The 22,445-nt window shown below is 40.0% G+C and overlaps 1 protein-coding gene across 1 annotated transcript; it reads right to left on the bottom strand.

Moving 5' to 3' along the window:
* Positions 1 to 6,644: 6,644 nt before the first annotated feature.
* Positions 6,645 to 9,436, bottom strand: LOC110525312 (cytochrome c oxidase subunit 7C, mitochondrial). Its single transcript, XM_021605326.2, has 3 exons — positions 9,251 to 9,436; positions 7,395 to 7,541; positions 6,645 to 6,737 (listed from the first exon to the last, which is right to left on the bottom strand). Exons 1-2 carry the CDS (start codon positions 9,323 to 9,325, stop codon positions 7,425 to 7,427), a joined length of 192 nt encoding a protein of 63 aa, XP_021461001.1. The 5' UTR covers positions 9,326 to 9,436; the 3' UTR covers positions 6,645 to 6,737; positions 7,395 to 7,424.
* Between the last annotated feature and the right edge of the window lie 13,009 nt (positions 9,437 to 22,445).

Below are 22,445 nucleotides of genomic sequence, written 5' to 3'. Positions count from 1 at the left end.
TTTGCCCAACACATGACACATTTCTGAAATCCTCCAGATGTGAACTAATAAATTTGTATTTAAAAATATAGATTTTTCACAGGAGACATAGCACACCCATTTGCGTAAGTCAAAAACATTTTTAATTTGCATTTGGTAGACTGGGACAGCAGGTTAGATAAACTGGGCCACCATTATTATAGTACGAATTGTACCCCAATTATAATTCATTTGTGTGATTAGGAAACATCTTAGGATTTCATACCATTATAATTTGTTGGACTAATATGTTGGATAGATGTCTGAAGAGGTTACAGAAGACGGAAATGCAAAAAGTTTCCCACTTTTTTTCCCCACTCAAATAACAGTAAAACAAAAGAATGATGTACAGGACATAGTACTACAGGAACCAAAGCCCTGCCTAGCCTAAGTACAGGGGTCCCAAGTGTAAACTGGATCTCTTTCCCCAATTGGAAAAGCCTATAAGACTGTCCCACTTCAGAACTACTTACTTACTTACTGCTGCCCTACTTTAGCAAGCTACGGTTGTAAAGCGGTACAATTGTTTCTTGAAAAGACAGACTTACAACATTGAAACATAATATTGGCTACTATTTTTATATACACAAACACATATCTATATCTCAAATCTCTATAAATATATACACATACACTAGTTAAAAGTTTGGATACACTTACTCATTCAAGGGTTTTTCTTTATTTCTACATTGCAGAACACTAATGAAGCAGGTGTCATCAAGGCAAACTTTGAAAAATCTCAAATATATTTTGTTTTGTTTAACACTTTTTAGGGTTAGAACATGATTACATATGTGCTATTTCAAAGTTTTGATGTAGAAAATAGTAAAAATATGAGTAGGTATGTCCAGACTTTTGACTGGTACATATATATATATATATATATATATATATATATATATATATATATATATATATATATATATATATATATATATATACAGTGCCTTGCGAAAGTATTCGGCACACATTCCCTGTAGCCCCCTGACACATTCACTACATGACCAAAGGTATGTGGACACCTGCTCGTCGAACATCTCATTCCAAAATCATGAGCATTACATTTTTAATTTACAGTGCCTTGCGAAAGTATTCGGCCCCCTTGAACTTTGCGACCTTTTGCCACATTTCAGGCTTCAAACATAAAGATATAAAAATGTATTTTTTTGTGAAGAATCAACAACAAGTGGGACACAATCATGAAGTGGAACGACATTTATTTGATATTTCAAACTTTTTTAACAAATCAAAAACTGAAAAATTGGGCGTGCAAAATTATTCAGCCCCTTTACTTTCAGTGCAGCAAACTCTCTCCAGAAGTTCAGTGAGGATCTCTGAATGATCCAATGTTGACCTAAATGACTAATGATGATAAATACAATCCACCTGTGTGTAATCAAGTCTCCGTATAAATGCACCTGCACTGTGATAGTCTCAGAGGTCCGTTAAAAGCGCAGAGAGCATCATGAAGAACAAGGAACACACCAGGCAGGTCCGAGATACTGTTGTGAAGAAGTTTAAAGCCGGATTTGGATACAAAAAGATTTCCCAAGCTTTAAACATCCCAAGGAGCACTGTGCAAGCGATAATATTGAAATGGAAGGAGTATCAGACCACTGCAAATCTACCAAGACCTGGCCGTCCCTCTAAACTTTCAGCTCATACAAGGAGAAGACTGATCAGAGATGCAGCCAAGAGGCCCATGATCACTCTGGATGAACTGCAGAGATCTACAGCTGAGGTGGGAGACTCTGTCCATAGGACAACAATCAGTCGTATATTGCACAAATCTGGCCTTTATGGAAGAGTGGCAAGAAGAAAGCCATTTCTTAAAGATATCCATAAAAAGTGTCGTTTAAAGTTTGCCACAAGCCACCTGGGAGACACACCAAACATGTGGAAGAAGGTGCTCTGGTCAGATGAAACCAAAATTGAACTTTTTGGCAACAATGCAAAACGTTATGTTTGGCGTAAAAGCAACACAGCTGAACACACCATCCCCACTGTCAAACATGGTGGTGGCAGCATCATGGTTTGGGCCTGCTTTTCTTCAGCAGGGACAGGGAAGATGGTTAAAATTGATGGGAAGATGGATGGAGCCAAATACAGGACCATTCTGGAAGAAAACCTGATGGAGTCTGCAAAAGACCTGAGACTGGGATGGAGATTTGTCTTCCAACAAGACAATGATCCAAAACATAAAGCAAAATCTACAACGGAATGGTTCAAAAATAAACATATCCAGGTGTTAGAATGGCCAAGTCAAAGTCCAGACCTGAATCCAATCGAGAATCTGTGGAAAGAACTGAAAACTGCTGTTCACAAATGCTCTCCATCCAACCTCATTGAGCTCGAGCTGTTTTGCAAGGAGGAATGGGAAAAAATGTCAGTCTCTCGATGTGTAAAACTGAAAGAGACATACCCCAAGCGACTTACAGCTGTAATCGCAGCAAAAGGTGGCGCTACAAAGTATTAACTTAAGGGGGCTGAATAATTTTGCACGCCCAATTTTTCAATTTTTGATTTGTTAAAAAAGTTTGAAATATCCAATAAATGTCGTTCCACTTAATGATTGTGTCCCACTTGTTGTTGATTCTTCACAAAAAAATACAGTTTTATATCTTTGTTTGAAGCCTGAAATGTGGCAAAAGGTCGCAAAGTTCAAGGGGGCCGAATACTTTCGCAAGGCACTGTAGATACTTTTGTACCCGTTTCCTCCAGCATCTTCACAAGGTCCTTTGCTGTTGTTCTGGGATTGATTTGCACTTTTCGCACCAAAGTACGTTCATCTCTGGGAGAAAGAACACATCTCCTTCCTGAGCGGTATGATGGCTGTGTGGTCCCTTGGTGTTTATACTTGCGTACAATTGTTTGTACAGATGAATGTGGCACCTTCAGGCGTTTGGAAATTGCTCCCAAGGATGAACCAGACTTGTGGAGATCTGGAATTTTTTTTCTGAGTTCTTGGCTGATTTCTTTTGATTTTCCCATGATATCAAGCAGAGGCACTGAGTTTGAAGGTAGGCCTTGAAATACATCCACAGGTACACCCCCAATTAACTCAAATTATGTCAATTAGCCTATCAGAAGCTTCTAAAGTCATTACATAATTTTCTGGAATTTTCCAAGCTATTTAAAGGCACAGTCAACTTAGTGTATGTAAACTTCTGACCCAGTGGAATTGTGATACAGTGAATTGTAAGTGACATAATCTGTCTCTAAACAATTGTTAGGAAAGATACTTGTGTCATGCACACAATAGATGTCCTAACCGACTTGACAAAACTACAGATGGTTAACACTGTCAAAGGATGCCACCTTTCCAACAAGTCAGTACCTCAAATTTCTGCCCTGCTAGATTGACCCCGATCAACTGTAAGTGCTGTTATTGTCAAGTGGAAAAGTCTAGGCGCAACAAGTGCTCTGACGAAGTTGTAGAACACAAGCTCACAAGACGGGACAGCCGAGTGCCGAAGCGCGTAAAAATCATTTGTCCAAGGTTGCAATGACAAGTGTCGGCTGGACGCCATTGGACTCTTTGAGCAGTGGAAAAAAGTTTTCTGGAGTGATGAATAACGCTTCACCATCTGATTTGTGAAGGTTGAATCTGGGTTTGGCGGATGCCATGAGAACGCTACCTGCCCGAAGGCATAGTGCCAACTCTGAAGTTTGGTTGAGAAGGAATTATGGTCTGGGGCTGTTTTTCATGGTTTGGGCTAGGACCCTTAATTCCACTGAAGGGAAACCTTAATGCTACAGCACATAAAGACATCCTAGATGATTCTGTGCTTCAAAATTGTATATATATTCCATTTAACAATGTTGTACTCTCTGCTACTGTATGATTTTCCTGTGTCGGGTTGTTACTACTGCAGTTCTGCATACCTACTGAATGGTTTGAAACTTAATGTAATATTCAAATTGTATTATTTATTATACTGTAATAATCAGCAACACAGCTCACTAATTAGCCTCTTAGGGCTAGGTGGCAGTGTTCAGAAGTTCGGATGAATGACGTGCCCAAAGTAAACTGCCTGTTATTCAGGCCCAGAAGCTAAGATATGCATATAATTGGATAGAAAACACTCTTTAGTGTCTAATACTGTTAAAACAATGTCTGTGAGTATAACAGAACTGATATGGCAGGAGAAAACCCGAGGAAAATCCATCCGGAAAATGTTGAGGCACGGTCCATTTCAATGCTAGTCTATGGGATATTCAAAGGAATTCCTCCCAGATTGCAGTTCTTATGGTCTAAGAACAGTCTTCAGAAAGGGTTTCAGGCTTGTTTTTTGAAAAATGATTGAGTAGTTGTAGTTTTTCACATTAGAAATGTAGTCTTGTTGCGTGCGTGAATGAGGTGGGCGCTCTTCGTTATTGATCTTCCCTATTGAACATACTATTCTTCGTATTAAATGTTATCGTTTATTTAGATATTAGAGTACCTGAGGATTAATTAGAAACATTGTTTGACTTGTTTGGACAAACTTTACTGGATACTTTTTGGAATCGTTTGTATGTATGTTGAAAGAGTGGATTACTGAATCAAGCGCACCAACTAAACGGACATGTGTGATATAAATGACTTTATCGAACAAAAACCATTTGTTGTGTAGCTGGGACCCTTGGGATTGCAAACAGATGAAGATCTTAAAAGGCAAGTGATTTATTTTATCACTATTTGGGATTTTGTGACACCTGTGCTGGTTAGGAAAAATATTTTGGTGTGGGGTGCAGTCCTCAGATGACTCCACACTGGCTCCACATGATATGCTTTTGCCGTAAAGCCTTTTTGAAATCTGACAATGCGGTTGGATTAGCAAGAAGTTACGTTTTTAAACAATGTAAGACTTGTATTTCATGAATGTTTAATATTACGATTTTGTCATTTGAATTTGGCACGCTCCAGCTTCATCGGATGTTGTCGATTTTGATCCCCTCAGCGGAACCTGTACTGCAGCTCTGCACACCTACTTAATGGTTTGAAACTGAATATTCCAATTGTATTAGTTGTTATACTGTAATAGTCAGCAACTGTAACAAAAAAAGGTAAACTTGAAAGGTCAAACTAATATCAATCTCAACAATTAAAAATATAATTATGGCTCCCTCTCCTGCAAATGATAAAATACACCCTCTGGATATAAAGATGCTACAATATCAGATTTAAACTATGACAGATTTGGTCTATGAACTCTACAGGCTTGGAGAGGTACTTTCACCTGTTGGTTTGTGGCCAAACCATCCCTGTTCGTTTGTGGCCAAACCATCCCTGTTCATGGCGGTCACTCGTGCCATGATCATGATAGCGCCAAACAAAGTCTTAACACACGGAACACACCTTCAAGACCCATAATCACTTATGTTTCTTATCACTCGTCTTCTTTTCTCTCGTCTTGACTGGCAGCACATCCATTATTAACCATGAAGTCAAACAGTGACTGTGCATGTAATTCTGTAGCTAGAGTATTAAAAACGCCTTCAAAACAGTCATCAGTTTCAAACAGCCAGAACTACCCAGCGTTAGTTGTATAAAACCTGACATCTAAAAATGACTAAACTGTAAATGTAAAACTAGCCAGGAAAACACGTAGTTTCTCACGTTTGTTCTAACATTTAAAAGTGTAAGTAAGACGTGAATAAAGGGATACGCAGAGGTTTTGGCAATGAAGCCCTTTATCTCATTCCCGAGTCAGATGAACTCATGGACACCATTTGTCTCTGCACCCAGTACGAAAGAAGTTAAGAGACTTTCACGCGTCAATGCTAACTAATGCCAGCGCAATGACCAGAAGTATATTGTGTCAAGAATGCTATCAGTTCCCATAGACTCCCAGTCATTGAGCTAATGCTAGTTAGCAACTTCCATCATACTGCGGGCAGAGACATACAAATGATATCCACGAGTTCACCTGACTCTGGGAAAGTAGCAGACAAAGGGTTTTATTGCCAAAATCCCTTTAATTGTCGCCAACAACGTTTTTACTTTCCCGTGTGGTGAGTAATGGTGTTGCACAGTTCATTTTCTCACAGTTTGTAACAACCAAGAGAGAATTATGGCACTTTCAAGATAACTGGGAACTAGGTAAAATCATGATGTTAGTGATCTTCATGTCAGAAAGTCAGAGCTCAAGAAGGATGCTTCAGTTGGATGACCATTCAAATAGATTTCTCCCCAGTCGTAGCTCTTTGTTTTTTTTTGCCCGAGTTCCAAGTCACCTTAAACACATTGGTGAGTTCAAAGTTGTTTTGAACGCAATATTAAGCAGCCAATGGGATAAGTGACTCCTGTTACAGCAGTGGAGGGCTTTCAAAAATAAAAGTCCCTCAAATCGTGTCTCGTCTGGTGAAAGTCACTGGCTCCAATGTCCGTGCTAAATACACACAAAGACCACTTGGAAACAAATCTAGTTGGCATGAAAGAGAAATTCATGTCGTCTCAGACATGCATTCTCCTCATTTTCTGCTTACTGAACATTATTCTAACTCCCCCCATAAAACTCACGACTCCATGAAGAGCGACACTTTCTGCTAAAATGAAGACTACGGAATAGCACCAAACATTTGCTGCAGCATGACATCACAGTTTGCACTACAAACTCAGACAAAAACAATTGACAAACATATACAATTGAGTGAACTTTATTTACAAAGACAATTAGGGATTCCCATTCTTCGAAACAAAGAGTTCTGCTGGATAAAGATGTTCGGGTGCAGACCTGTAAAAGACAGATTGATAAGGTTTACAGAATTCTGATGACAAATCTAATTTCTGAGTAAACACCTGAGGTATATTCATTCTGTTGCAAAATATTTCTTAAACAGAAAGGTGAGGGGCCTACCTGAAATGCTCAGTTTGGTTCTTAAACGGTAAATGTTTTTGTAATGAATACACCCCAGAGATAAATGTCAGTGACAATTGGAATTTAGGCCAACTTCCACCAGATATGTATCAGGGTCAGTAATAAACTGTCACATTAGTATGCATATGTGCCAGCTTACCTTAAAAAGCACAATTTTCTATTTTTGTCATTTAGCAGACATTGGTCCTGTAAGTTGCTCAGGATAAGTTAGGGTTAAGTGACTTGCTCAAGGGCAAATCGAGAGAGATGTCACCAAGTCTGCACAGAATTTCAAACAAATGACCTTTCAGTTACTGGCCCAAAGCTTTTAAAACACCAGGCTACCTGCAGAACTGAAATATAAACTTGCATGACATTTGAAACTGTTTCCCACAGACACTGGGGTAATTTACTTTAGGTCTGCCGTAGAACAACAAGAGAACAATCGTGATAGATGTCACTGTTCCAATAGGGATGCAAGTAAATGCCAAACAGTGCTGACATTCAGATTAAAAATAGATCAGCGGCAATTACCTTAGAGGTTACGTGGCATTCATTGTCACTTCACTTCTTCAAGAGTTGGTGTCTGACGACGACGAAGGGGAAGGCGAAGCCACTGCCAAAGAACACCACCATCATGCCCAACAGACGCCACTTATTCTGCACTGAGAATGGCAGGTTCTGTTTAACACAAAGAAAACAAAAGTGTGTTGAGAGATGACTTAATGAGTTTATCACAGTTAAATGTGACTCAATACATGGACACATCCAAGTTGGACTGCAAACAGCTTGAGGGCAGTCAGTGTCAACCAATAAAACTGTGGCAAACTCGATGCAAAACTGAAAGTAGCTGGCTAACTGCAGAAATAACATTTGTTACATGGTCTGCTCAAAGTATACTGTAGCAAACTAGCTAGCCCTAGTAATCATGTTTGGAAGCTGGCCCTGTCAAGGTTTTACACTATATAGCAAGCTAAGTCAAATATCTAGCGTTAGCCTGTCTAATCACGCAACACTGCCAAATTCGGAAAATCCATAGTTAGCTGACTATCTACTTAATTGACGATACTTGCAGTTGTTGGGCAAGTTGTCAATTCCATTTGGCTCACAAGTTAGTTAACTGGCTGATAAAATAACCAGCAAGTGAATTAGTTAGCTAGAAGGACAAATATGCATGTCAAAGGACAACCCACCAAAAAAAAAAAAAAAAGCTTCAGAAAAGGCATTCCGTGACCCAGGAAACAAAACTGCAGTTTCATTACTATACTTAGATAATTGTATGAATATTAACAATGGTTCAATTAATTAAATATATATTTTTAAGTACCATTTCGAAATCCAAGCACATTTTGGCTAATTTCTCCTAGCAACATTATATGGCTGCCATGTTACATATTGCTTACAATTGTGACACGTTCCGCTGTATTTGCTTGCAGAAAGCAATACATGTAACGTTACTGGACAAGAGAAATCACCAAATATGTTGAAAGGTGCTCAATGGATTTCTCTCGACGCTTTATGTAGCTGTCCGGACCTTGAACGTTTAGAACGCGGTGTTAGCTAGCACACGTTATGCTGTCTAAATCTTGGGCCATAATTGCTTTTGCCTACTAACCTTGTAGGCTAAACAACGGCCAAATCGTCCTATAACCGAGGAAACTACCGTACATGGTTAACATACATTTTTGTTTCGGGGTTAATCTGGATCATTGAAGGACCGGTAACAAATGTTGCTTGAGTTTATGCAAGGACGAATACCGAAAGCACAAATAGTTGTGGGTCAGTGTTCAACAACAGTAGCTATATAAAAAGGTGAACGTGTGCAACAAAAGTAATTAACCAATGCAAAACACAGCGCTAGGAAAATTACCCAAGATGCGCTACGATTACAACACTAAAAATAAGAACTTCTATTTAAGAAAAATGTGTTCATTCATAACATTATCTATGGAATGTTGAAATTGTGTTTCCTGGGTCACGAAACAACATTTTTGGTGGTGGCCCCTGGCCTATATTGAGCAACCTGCATATAAATGAAAACGGGATATTACGTTTATGGCAGCAACGTTACTGTAGTTGATGTTAACTTATATAGTTAGATTACATTAGCTGGCGGACATTAAGTTGGCTAGCTAATGTTAGCGCTTAGCAGTGTACAACGTCAACTTCAAAACGTTAGCCATGTTACGGGAAGTAAAAAAACAAAACAAGTGGGAGTAAAAATACAATATTGTTGCATCTCGGAAATAAAAAGCATAAATAGCTAGCGCTTGGTTTTGAAACCTGAGGACTAGCTTGTGACCTCCACGCAGGCTTCGGAGTGAGGCCCGAGTTATGAGAATGCGGTTTTATTTAGCTAATATTTGTAACCTTCAATTTTGGGAGATTACCTGTCCTGGTCCCTCAGAGTAATGCGAGGACCGAACAGCGGAGGTTGTGAATCGTCGTACAGCCTGTCCCAGCATGATTATTTTGAGTTTATTTGCTTGTTCCTTCAAACAAGAACAAATGTCTGCGACCTTCTTGTTGCTGTAAGAGAGAATGTTGAACAGCCTTATGGGAAATCAAAACGAGTTAGCTAGGACTGGGAAATGTAGTCTTCTTCTTCTTCTATGACGTTTAACGGCGGTTGGCATCCAATTTGTTGCATTACCGCCACCTACTAGACTGGAGTACAACTCCCTTATACTTTGCTTGAAAAATAAAAATGTGTTATACCATGCCATCTAACACTACACTCACTAATTTCAAAAGTGTATCAAATAAAATGATCACCATCCTACTCCACAAATTAAATGTATTTATTCCTACCTCATGACATCATCCTGAAAGAATGGGACATCACCACTTAACACACTCTGTAACTCTTCTGATGTCAAGTCTCGCACACACAAATACTTCTCTGCAGCTGCCCCCACAACCTCAATTTTCTGCGACTTCCATTTGATCATTGCAGTACAGTTGATAACCATTGCTAGAAATGCTAAAAATCCAATCTTACTGAAACTTATATCACTTATTGGTCTATCCCTCTGTACTGGTACATACTGTATCTACTACTCTCACCACTCCTCCCCCTTAACCCATTTACCTCTACTTTCTTCACTGCCTCAACATATGATACATTTTGCACTACTCTAACCCTGGAAACATCAACCTGCCTCTCTCGCACAGGACATTTCTGATTCCCAGCTCCATGGGCACCCCTATAATTAAGACATTCCACTACTTTCCCTAATACTACACATTCCTTTGTCTCATGCCCTTGTGCACACTTCTCACACATTGGAACCTCCCTCCTACACACTGCTGCCACATGCCCATAAGCTTGACACCTGTAGCATTGTAATGTATTTGGCACATACGCTTGTACAGGATAACTTATATATCCTAACTTGACTTTTTCAGGCAAAGACTCAACTTCAATACTCAAAAGGACAGACAATGACTCCTCTGTTTCCCCACTCTCACCATCCTGTCTGCGTCGCATCAAATGACAAGCATCACATACACCGGGAATTTTTCCCCTCAGCTGGTCAACTTTTATATTTACTGCTACCCCAGTTGTCACTCCTTTCAGTGGTGCCCTTTTCTTGAGAGTGAAACATTTCACTTGTTTTGCCCCCATTAATTTTACTCCGAGAACATTCTCCCTCTGACCAACAGAAACACAAACAATTATCACTAGACCACTTCTGGTTACCCTCACCGATTCCACGTTACCCAACTATTTTTTCACCCACCATGACTCATCTTTTTCCTGACCCTCCGTGCATAACTCAGTCTCTGATAACTTCACCACACCTACCACCTCCGATACTTCTCACTCACTTCCATTTCTCCTCCTGTCTTCAGCTCCCTCTGCTTACACTTTCTACCATTCTTCTTTAACAAACCATCTCCCTTTCCCAACCATTTTTATCTGACTCAAGCTCACCCTCTTCTTCCCTCTCTCTTTTAGACCTCTTCTCCCTCTCTTTTCCCCTCCATTCCTCCTCTGTTTTCCAAGTATACATCTCCTTATGATAATACTGCACTGCTCCTGATCTTGTTCTTGCTTTCTCTAGGGACTCCATTTCCGCAGAGATGTCCGCCGTCCTCCCTCTCCATCTGACCCCACGAGGCTAAGCTAGCTCGGGATATGTAGCAGATGTTATTTATCCAGCAGATTTATTCTCATTATCCATGAGGTAATAACAAGAATTTATGGAGTACATAAATTGTGATACAACATAAAAACAAAAACAAAGTCTTCACTAAGACATAAAGCATTATTAACGTTAATGTCAAGTAATATACAGTACAATTTATAAATTGCTCTGGCATCGATCTATTCTGAGCACAATTGAAGGTAGTCTACTTACAGTCCAGAATGTGTATTGTGATGTACAGTATCTGACGTGGATCAAGTTTATTGTTCATGTGATGCATTTGGGTGCATAATTATTTATATAGAGATTTTCAGAGAAATCTGTTTCTCTATGGTCAGGGAGGTGATACAGATTTAGGATTTTAATTTGAGCCAGTTTACTACAGCAAATGAAGGTCCTACATCTGCAATGCATCCCTCTGTGGTGATGAACACCTCTCATCAGGTCCCTGCTATGACTGCTGATGTGACATTTGCTTTTTTCCAAATGGATTCCACTGTGTTCACGTTAATGAGCTGATAATGAACGTGTCTCTGTAAGTGATATCATTGTGTTGTATGGTAACGTCTTGCCTAAAAATATCAACGATAGTCACTCAGAAATATATTAGTACCCTCAATACATGCTACCATAGAGGAAGTGGAGTGGTTAACATCCTCGAAAAGGACTTTGGCTGGAAATTACCATGTCAATGTGAAAGCCTGCAATTTCTGCTTGATGGACTGCTACATTGGGGTCAATCTGCTTGAAGAACATTTCAGCCCATTGCACTCTGTTCTATATAACTCGTAGTGCGGGGCTGGGGGTCGAGCTTTAGGATACAGGGCCTGTCATGCCAAATTGTGTCCCCCTGCCAAAAAGTGCCCCCCCCCCGGTGTTTTTGATGGTGACTACCTGCTGCCTACCTGTGAGAAAGACAGGATGAAAGTGAGAGAAGGAGAGAGAGGTGAGAAGAGAGTGGAAGACAGAAAGAATGTCATTTCAGAGAGCACACAATGTTTCAATTTGTCAGTTTTTGTTTAAAGGTCAGTACCCTGTCTAGCCTGCCAGAGGTTTGAGAGGGCGAAGAGTGTGGCACCTGAGTTGAAGCCCATCAAAGTTGTTTCACCATGGCACATGATCGGTAAGTGCCCCAATTAAAATGTTGCCCTGATAAATTGTTTTGTAATGGTTGCTTTATTTGACCACAGCAGAGTTCAATATTATAGAACGTGTGTGTGTGTGTGTGTGTGTGTGTGTGTGTGTGTGTGTGTGTGTGTGTGTGTGAAAATCTGCATACTGTATGACACAGATACGGGTAAGAATAAAGTAATCTTCTCTCTAACACTAAATGTTAGGGGTGGACCTCATCGGACCATTCACGAAATCCAGGAATGGCAACATCTGGTGTCTGACGGCGACCAATCACTTTACCAAGAGGGTGGAGGCAATACCCATTAAGGTCAGTAAAAGAAGAGTATGTGCTCAACTCTAAATTCCCTTCTGTAAACCCATTAAAAAGGGTGCTTGGAACCAAAAATAGATTTTAGTGTTGTATGATACCCATCAAGGATGAGACTAGTGAGGCCACCTCCAAGGCGATGATGGACATCTTCAAAACCCAAGGTTCTTCAGAGGTCATCTTGAGTGACCGAGGTCATGAACGCTGGAACAAGGTACGGATGTTCTAGGTTATATTCTGTCACTAATTATTTGTTTTATTTATTTTTTACAATTTGTTTTTGTTTTTCCATTGTACCTAATCAGACATATTTCTATATATTACATTGTCAATAGATATCGCTTTCCTACCTCCTCCTTCAGGTTTGGTGAATGGACCAACTAGAACCTCAAGACTGCCATGGGCAAGTCCCTTGATTGTTTTTTGACAAGGTAAAAATGATTGTCCGCTCCCTCCAAGAGATCTATAAGAAATGTATTTGTAATATGAAATATAATTGCTGTTATTAGTCAAGGTGAGACTGAACATGGACAAGGTGCAGGAGAAACAGAAGGAGAGCTACTGGAGCAGAATCAAGAAGGGGACCAAGTGCTATGACATCCAGGCCAATTACTTGCTTTGGAAGGTAGGATGAAAGGAAGGCGAGACCTCGGAAACCTCACTGTTCTTTCGCTCCCAGCTGGGGTCACTATCTGTTAAGGTGAATATAAAAAATCTCAGATAATAACTATTTGCATTTGCACACAAAATGGACTTCCTAGTGTTACCTCGGTGGAAGCCAGCAATCTTCTCCAGTTAGATCAGTTGGGCAGTCGACCACTGAAGCACTGACACCCTACACTTCGGTGAAGCCCAATAGACAAAACATGTTATTAAGCTTTGGTTGACATTTGAGAAAGCAAGAAATGGTAGTTCTGTTGAGCTTCTAAGAAAATGTACCTCTTCAATTTACCTCTCCAAATGACTTTAGGACCATCAACTGTCCAAGCCCCCCAGGAGGCATCCCATCCACCAGAATCAGTGAGTTCGGATCAGTCTGATTCTCTGTGCTCTGAGTCGGATGGGGACCAGCTTAAGGTAGGCTATACCTTCCAAAAGTGTTGAAAAGTACATATCTCCCATTTATAACACTGCACTAATCCATCACATTTTCTCCCAGTAAAGTATAACCTGTGTGTTTGCTTGTTTATGTCTCTGGCTCCTCCCCTGTTTTCTTTAACTCTGCTCCTGTTCTCCAGGACCTAGGGGTTCTGCCCAACACCCAGACGTGGATCCACCTGATGTCCTCCATTACTAACCACCCTCCAACTTTCATTACATCATCTACAGCTACTGTTGTTGTCATGTTGTCATTATCTGCTAAGAAAGTTTTTGCTCTATCATACTGGGCACATACACAGATGAACTAAAAACACTCGCACTGCAAACACTTAGAACAAAGCGAGAAGCAGTGCCTGGACTTTGCAGTCTCCCTCTTAAAATCCCCTTTCCGAAACTGGCTGTCTGTTGAGAACAAGTGTCAGGCAGAACTTCCCACCCACACAGCAACCACCTCCTCTATATTCCACACACCAGAATTCAGTATTTTAGTCTATAATTGCCATGTGAGTGTACAAAAAATCTGCTTAACAAGGTGTTCATTATTGTAAGTTATAAGGAATCCTTTGATGGTACATTATTCATCCAGGCTGTATCACATCTGGTCGTGATTGGAAGTCCCATAGGGCGGCGCACAATTGACCCAGCGTCGTCCAGGTTTGGCCAGGGTAGGCCGTCATTGTAAATAAGAATTTGTTCTTAATTGACTTGACTAGTTAAATAACGTTACATTTTTTTGTTATTTTTAATTTTATTTATTGGAGTATCCTCATACCTACAATAGATACATATATATTCAACCACAAGGGTGTATTAATGAGCTATGCAAGATAGGAAAACATTAATCATGATATAGGACTACTGAAATGATATTATTTCAGTGTTAAAATAATATAAAAACATGACAGTCAGACCAGCCAGTGTATGAATCAAATGGATTTGTGTGGAAATTTGTTGACTTTGTGATCTGTAAGGTAAGTCATTTTAATGTGTCAAGAATATTTTCTTATTTCACCTTTATTTAACAAGGTAAGTCAGTTCAGAACAAATTCTTATTTACATTGAGAGCTGACACCGACCAAACCCTACCCCGGACGACACTGGGCCAATTGTGCGCCACCCTATGGAACTCCTGATCACGGCCGGTTGTGATACAGCCTGGGATCAAACCAGGGTCTGTAGTGATGCCTTTAGCACTGTGATGCAGTGCGCTAGACTGCTATGCCAGTCGGGAGTCCCCCAAAACGACATGTTTTCTTTGCCATTTCCGAAAAGTAGCAACGTTTAAGACATGGATTTCATGCTGTCGTGGTAACAAAGTACTCAAAAGTAGGTGGAAGTAATGTTTTCATTTTATTAGTGAAACAAAACTTGTTTAAACAAGTGGAATTGTCGCGGAAATCAGCCTTGTTTGCACAGTGAAGATGAAAAGAACGTAATTTAGGCTGTAATGATCTCCAAATGGTTAATATAGCAACTAACGCTAATCGTTTTTTCTAATCCCATTGTGACGCAGAAGGGGACACTTTTTGCCCAGGGGACATTATTTGGCATGACAGGCCCTCTAAAGCACGGGTCCCCCAGATAGCAAATTAACACGTCATAAGCCATGTCTAAATGTTTAGAATTACAGGAAATTTGCTTTAAAACGGGAACATTGTCTCTCAGCCTCATGGCAAAATGTGTAGAATTGCAGTAAAATAGCTTTAAAAACTGTGGTTGGAACTGGTTCAGACCGGAAAACAGAATTGATTAACCTTCCTTCTGTGTTCCGGTCGAATTGGACCAATTTACAAGTTTTCTCTCTGGAAAATGTAATCATTTAATCTGATTGTCATAAAGTTCCATGACTTTGTCCACACAGGGCATCTGAACACACAAAATACATTTAGCTGATTATCATTACATTTTGGGTGTTTTATTTAGAAATGAGAAATTAATGGGTGAGACTACAATTAGTGTATAAAATTGAGTTTGGGCACATGCCTATTCATCAGATGGACACACTTCCTCTCCCAGACCCCCACATGCATGTGTGTTTGAGCACACACACACACACACACACACACACACACACACACACACACACACACACACACACACACACACACACACACACACACACACACACACACAAAGTAGTCTGTGATAAATAGCAAGTATCTGAGTATTTGTTATAGTCAAAATAGTCCATACATTATGCTTTTTTTTTTTTACACAAAAACAAGTTTTCATGAGCTCAGGTCAATGAGGCCTACAGGCCACAAATAGCAAATAGAAGTTCAAACTTGTAATGTTCACAAGAACTTAAGTTGATAAAAAGATCTAACACAACATTAGGTGGTAATATATGTATTATTATGGATTTATAATCAGCTATAATGGGGCGGTCATTTTGGACCGGGAACACAGAATTAATAAGCATGAAACGAACACAACAGGAGAGTTAACAGAATCAGAAGCGCAAATGAAAGTGATCTACTCATCCAGACATAACCACATTTTAAAAGCATGGGAACTGGTTAATAAAGTTATTTTATGTTCCGGCAGTATGTGTGCTCCCTCTCCGGCCTCTAGGTCACCAAGCTGCTCGTTATGGCGCATACCTGTCACCATTGTTACACGCATCAGCGCATAATGACACTCACCTGTACTCCATCACCTCCTTGATTACCTGCCCTATACATGTCACTCACTTTGGTTCCTTCCCCAGGTGTCATTGTTTCAGTTTCATGTCTGTGCATTGCTCGTGTTTCTTGTTTTGTATTATGTTTTCATTTATTAAATTATTCACTCCCTGAACTTGCTTCCCGACACCCAGCGCACACGTTACAGATAATGATTGTCCTAACAAGATGCCCAGCACTTCAAGCCAAGCCTCCTCCTCCACCCTTTCTCGCTCTCTCCCCACCCACAAAATTTCAGTCGCATCTCGCGCCCTACACTCGTCTGTCCAATGCATGTAAATAGCTTGCCAGCTGGTCTATCCACACAGATTTGCTTAGTAATTTAATGTGGGGCTAAATGTATAAAAAGAGAAAGGAACGATATAAACTTTAACTTTTTTTTTGTTCAAACCTGTTCAGAACTGTATTTTGCTGGTCGGGACAGTTGAATGAAAAAAAACTATGGTTCTGTTCAGAATGAAAAGATTGGATATTTTTGGGGGTTCCAAACCCTGTTTAAAACTGCTACATTTTCTCTCAGCCTCATAACAAAATGTGCAGAAGATTCGCTATAACTGCGAATATGTCTCTACATTACGACACTGGGAGAAAGTTCAATTTGACAGGCTTGTCAAGCAGTTAGCCAATTTTATCCAGCTTTAAACAACCTTCAAATGAAAAATAACTAAACAATTGGGGGTTTCTACAAAGCCATATGGAATTGTTTTAAGGTCATACCAAGTATCATTTTGCTGTTTGATTTAGAATGAAGACTCCTTGAAGGGTCAAGAAAATACACTACCGGTCAAGTTTTTACTATTTTCTACATTGTATAATAGTTTAGACATCAAAACTCTGAAATAACACATATGGAATCGTTTAACCAAAAAAAGTGTTAAACAAATCAAAATATGTTTTATATTTGTGATTCTTCAAATAGCCACCCTTTGCCTTGACAGCTTTGCACACTCTTGGCATTCTCTCAACCAGCTTCACAAGGTCACATTTATGCATTTAAATTAACAGGTATGCCTTAAAAGTTCATTTGTGGAATTTCTTTCCTTAATGTGTTTGAGCCAATCAGTTGTGTTGCGTCAAGGTAGAGGTGGTATACAGAAGATAGCCCTATTTGGTAAAAAACCAAGTCCATATTATGGCAAGAACAGCTCAAATAAGCAAAGAGAAATGACCGTCCATCATTACTTTCAGACATGAAGGTCAGTCAATATGGAACATTTCAAGAACTTTGAAAGTTTCATCATGTGCAGTCGCAAAAACCATCAAGCACCAAGATGAATCTGGCTCTTATGAGGACCGCCACAGGAATGGAAGACCCAGAGTTACCTCTGCTACAGAGGATAAGTTCATTAGATTGAACTGCAACTCAGAAATTGCAGGCCAAATAAATGCTTCACATAGTTCAAGTAAAATACACATTTCAATATCAACTGTTCAGAGTAGACTGTGTGAATCAGGCCTTCATGGTCAAATTGCTGAAAAGAAAACACAACTAAAGGACATCAATTAGAAAAAGAAAGATGCTTGGGCCAAGAAACACGCGCAATGGACATTAGACTGGTGAAAATTTGTCCTTTGGTCTGGAGTCCAAATTGGAGATTTTTAGTTACAACTGCGGTGTCTTTGTGAGATGCGGTGTGGGTGAACGGATGATCTCCGTATGTGTATTTCCCACAGTAAAGCATTGAAGAGTAGGTGTTATGGTGTGGAGGTGCTTTGTTTGTGACACTGCATGTGATTTATTTAGAATTCACACTTAAACAGCATGGCTACCACAGCATTCTGTGGCCAACAAGTGCTCAGCATATGTGGGAAATCCTTCAAGACTGTTGGGAACGCATTCCAGGTCAAATCAAATCAAATCAAATTTTATTTGTCATATACACATGGTTAGCAGATGTTAATGCGAGTGTAGCGAAATGCTTGTGCTTCTAGTTCCGACAATGCAGTAATAACCAACAAGTAATCTAGCTAACAATTCCAAAACTACTACCTTATAGACACAAGTGTAAGGGGATAAAGAATATGTATATAAAGATATATGAATGAGTGATGGTACAGAGCGGCATAGGCAAGATACAGTAGATGGTATTGAGTGCAGTATATACATATGAGATGAGTATGTGAACAAAGTGGCATAGTTAAAGTGGCTAGTGATACATGTATTACATAAAGATGCAGTAGATGATATAGAGTACAGTATATACGTATACATATGAGATGAATAATGTAGGGTATGTAAACATTATATTAGGTAGCATTGTTTAAAGTGGCTTGTGATATATTTTACATCATTTCCCATCAATTCCCATTATTAAAGTGGCTGGAGTTGAGTCAGTGTGTTGGCAGCAGCCACTCAATGTTAGTGGTGGCTGTTTAACAGTCTGATGGCCTTGAGATAGAAGCTGTTTTTCAGTCTCTCGGTCCCAGCTTTGATGCACCTGTACTGACCTCGCCTTCTGGATGATAGCGGGGTGAACAGGCAGTGGCTCGGGTGGTTGTTGTCCTTGATGATCTTTATGGCCTTCCTGTGACATCGGGTGGTGTAGGTGTCCTGGAGGGCAGGTAGTTTGCCCCCGGTGATGCGTTGTGCAGACCTCACTACCCTCTGGAGAGCCTTACGGTTGTGGGCGGAGCAGTTGCCGTACCAGGCGGTGATACAGCCCGACAGGATGCTCTCGATTGTGCATCTGTAGAAGTTTGTGAGTGCTTTTGGTGACAAGCCGAATTTCTTCAGCCTCCTGAGGTTGAAGAGGCGCTGCTGCGCCTTCTTCACGATGCTGTCTGTGTGGGTGGACCAATTCAGTTTGTCTGTGATGTGTACGCCGAGGAACTTAAAACTTACTACCCTCTCCACTACTGTTCCATCGATGTGGATAGGGGGGTGTTCCCTCTGCTGTTTCGTGAAGTCCACAATCATCTCCTTAGTTTTGTTGACGATGAGTGTGAGGTTATTTTCCTGACACCACACTCCGAGGGCCCTCACCTCCTCCCTGTAGGCCGTCTCGTCGTTGTTGGTAATCAAACCTACCACTGTTGTGTCGTCCGCAAACTTGATGATTGTGAAGCTGGTTGAGAGAATACCAAGAGTGTGCAAAGCTTTCATTTGAAGAATATCAAATATAAAATATATATTGGTGTTCTAAAACTTTTGACTGGTAGTGTATATCAAAAAAATATTTGCAGATCATTTTTATTTGGCCATAGTGCTATTGACTCATACAAATGCATTAAATTACAGAATGACTACATGGAACAACTGATAGTCCCCCCAAAAAATCTAAAATAAGTTTGTTCTGAAGTATCTGTCCAATATCTGAGAGATATAAGAAAAATCATCACCGATCCTCCACCAAATTTCACAGTGGGTGCGAGACCTGTAGAGGCCTAGAAGCCACAGTGTCTCGTACCGAGGATCGGTGATGATCTGAGGGTGCTTCAGCAAGGCTGGAACCAGGCAGATTTGTCTTTGTGAAGGACGCATGAATCAAGCCACGTAGAAGGTAGTCCTGGAAGAAAACTTGAATCCTTCTGCTCTGACAATGTTCCCCAACTCTGAGGATTGTTTTTTCCAGCAGTACAATGCTCCATGCCACACAACCAGGTCAATCAAGGTGTGGATGGAGGACCACCAGATCAAGACCCTGTCATGGACAGCCCAATCTCCAGACCTGAACCACATTGAAAACCTCTGGAACGTGATCAAGAGGAAGATGGGTGGTCACAAGTCTTCAAACAAAGCCGAGCTGCTTGAATCTTTGCACCAGGAGTGGCATAAAGTCACCCAACATCAATGTGAAAGACTGGTGGAGGGCATGCCAAGACGCATTAAAGCTGTGATTGAAAATCAGGGTTATTCCACCAAATTTAGATTCCTGAACTCTTCCTAAGTTAAAACGTTAGTATTGTGTTGTTTTAAAATGAATATGAACTTATTTTCTTTGCATTATTCGAGATTTAACAACACTTCATAATTTTTTGTTATTTTGACTAGTTGTCATTTTCTGCAAGTAAATGCTCTAAATGTCAATATTTTTATTTGGAATTTGGGAGAAATGTTGTCAGATGTTTATAGAATAAAACAAAATCTTAATTTTACCTTAACACATACCTATAAGTAGTCAAACCAGAGAAACTGATAATTTTGCAATGGTTTCTTATTTTTTTTCCAGAGCTGTATGTACAGAAACCTATACTAACCTACAGTATACTGTATTTGAAAAAATAGCCCTTGCAATATGTTCCATTTTGCATCCATTTGGGATGTATACTTTTGTATTGTTTCTTTATCAGCATTGACCGCCACAGAGCTGCCCCCTAGAGCTCTACTCCTGGACAAGTGGGAGTGCTGAAGGTGTCTGTTTGGACGTTGAGGGCAGCACAGAGCTACTTACCCTTGTCACTACTGCCACATCTATCAGCCTGGGTCACCACCCGGCCTTCTGCAACCTGTCTACCCTGTCACTCCAACCACCATTAGGAAAATGAAGGATTGAGAATCAGCTCACCTTCTCTTTGCCATACACCCTACTGCAATATACTGTATGGATGTCTATGTCTTTTTTTGTAATCCTCTTGAGGAGCATGCTATGTTACTATATTATTAGATTGAACTGTTCCTTGATTAATCCAGAGTGTGCATAACATTTTATTTTCATTGCTGTGCTTGCAGGGCTTTTTACGGATGAATGTTTTGTCTATCAATGATCATCCTAATGACAAGATGAATACACATATACTGAGCCTGCAAGCCTACATCCACAATGAAATCCTACACTCTTAGAAAAAAAGGGTTCTTTGGAGTGCTATATAGAACCTTTTAGTTCTTTGGACGAGATTAAAGAACTTCACTAAAAAGGGTTCTATTTATATACCAAGTGAAGGCAAATAACTATGAGGGTTCAATCCCTACCCCAGAGTGTAATGGGTATTTTAGAAAACAACAGCTAGCAACAGCTAACCCAGTCACATAAAACTCTGAAAGGACAGCTAACATGCCCTTTTCAGTTGTTTTGCGTTTACATTTATATATATATTAATGATGCTGCTGCATGAATTCGCCTGGATGGAAAACTGGCTTGTTGACATCTGACACTGTTAGCGCTCTGTGGAATTCATATTTTGAAACATTGTTGCTTAATTCTGAATGCCTGTGGTGTTGCAAACTAAATTGAATAAAAGCATCCAGTCTTAGACAAAAAGGGGATCTATATAGAACCTTTCTGTAAATTCCAATTATAACTGCCATTCCAAACCCACTGCCAGTTCAGCATGAACACGCAAGAAGACAGTGGTTGAACCAACTTGCAAGTAGGCTACCAATAAGCATGTCATTTTTCAATATATTAAGGTAAGCATTAATTCAAATATATGAAGCCAAAGTCATATGATAAACTATAGGCTAGATAAATACATTTTAAACGTTATTCAAATTTGAGAATGTTTGTAAGCTAGCTAGCTAACGTTATTAACTCGTGCTTATTTCTGAAGATTCAGTCATGTATTTGCTCCTTTTTTCTTCTTCTCTGAAACCAGTCAGGCAACAACCCATAGTGTACTGACGGTAGGTAGCCCAGCGGCTAAGGAGTTGGACCTGTGACAGGAGTGAGACTTTGAATCTCCGGCCGCACCCTTGAAAAATTGCAAAGTTGATCTGACAACTGGAGGGCTGCTGGGTTCACATCCTCAAAACATTCCCCTCCCATTGGGCCCTTGAGAAATGCCCTTAACCCCACAACATGCTTTCAATCCAGGGATGCTGCACTGTAACTTGAACCTGTGATTGTTTCAACTGTATGCGTGAGGTCTGCTGTTTGGGGTGTGGAGAACGGAGTAGAAGACAAAGTTTTATAGTATTTTAAAGAAGTCAGCCAGTTGACGTTGGCCATCATTCAAATAAAGAGATGCCTCCCTGGCCATCAGTGCACATACAGTTGAAGTCAGAAGTTTACATACACCTTAGCCAAATACATTTAAACTTAGTTTTCACAATTCCTGACATTTAATCCTAGCAAAAATTCCCTGTCTTAGGTCAGTTAGGATCACCACTTTATTTTAAGAATGTGAAATGTCAGAATAATAGTAGCTTTTATTTCTTTCATCACATCCCCAGTGAGTCAGAAGTTTACATACACTCAATTAGTATTTGGTAGCATTGACTTTAAATTGTTTAACTTGGGTCAAACGTTTTGAGTAGCCTTCCACAAGCGTC

Source organism: Oncorhynchus mykiss, chromosome 6 (genome assembly GCF_057628025.1).
Source record: "Oncorhynchus mykiss isolate SJ-2025 chromosome 6, ASM5762802v1, whole genome shotgun sequence".
Classification (NCBI taxonomy): domain Eukaryota; kingdom Metazoa; phylum Chordata; class Actinopteri; order Salmoniformes; family Salmonidae; genus Oncorhynchus; species Oncorhynchus mykiss.
This window is presented reverse-complemented; position numbering and strand designations above follow the sequence as displayed.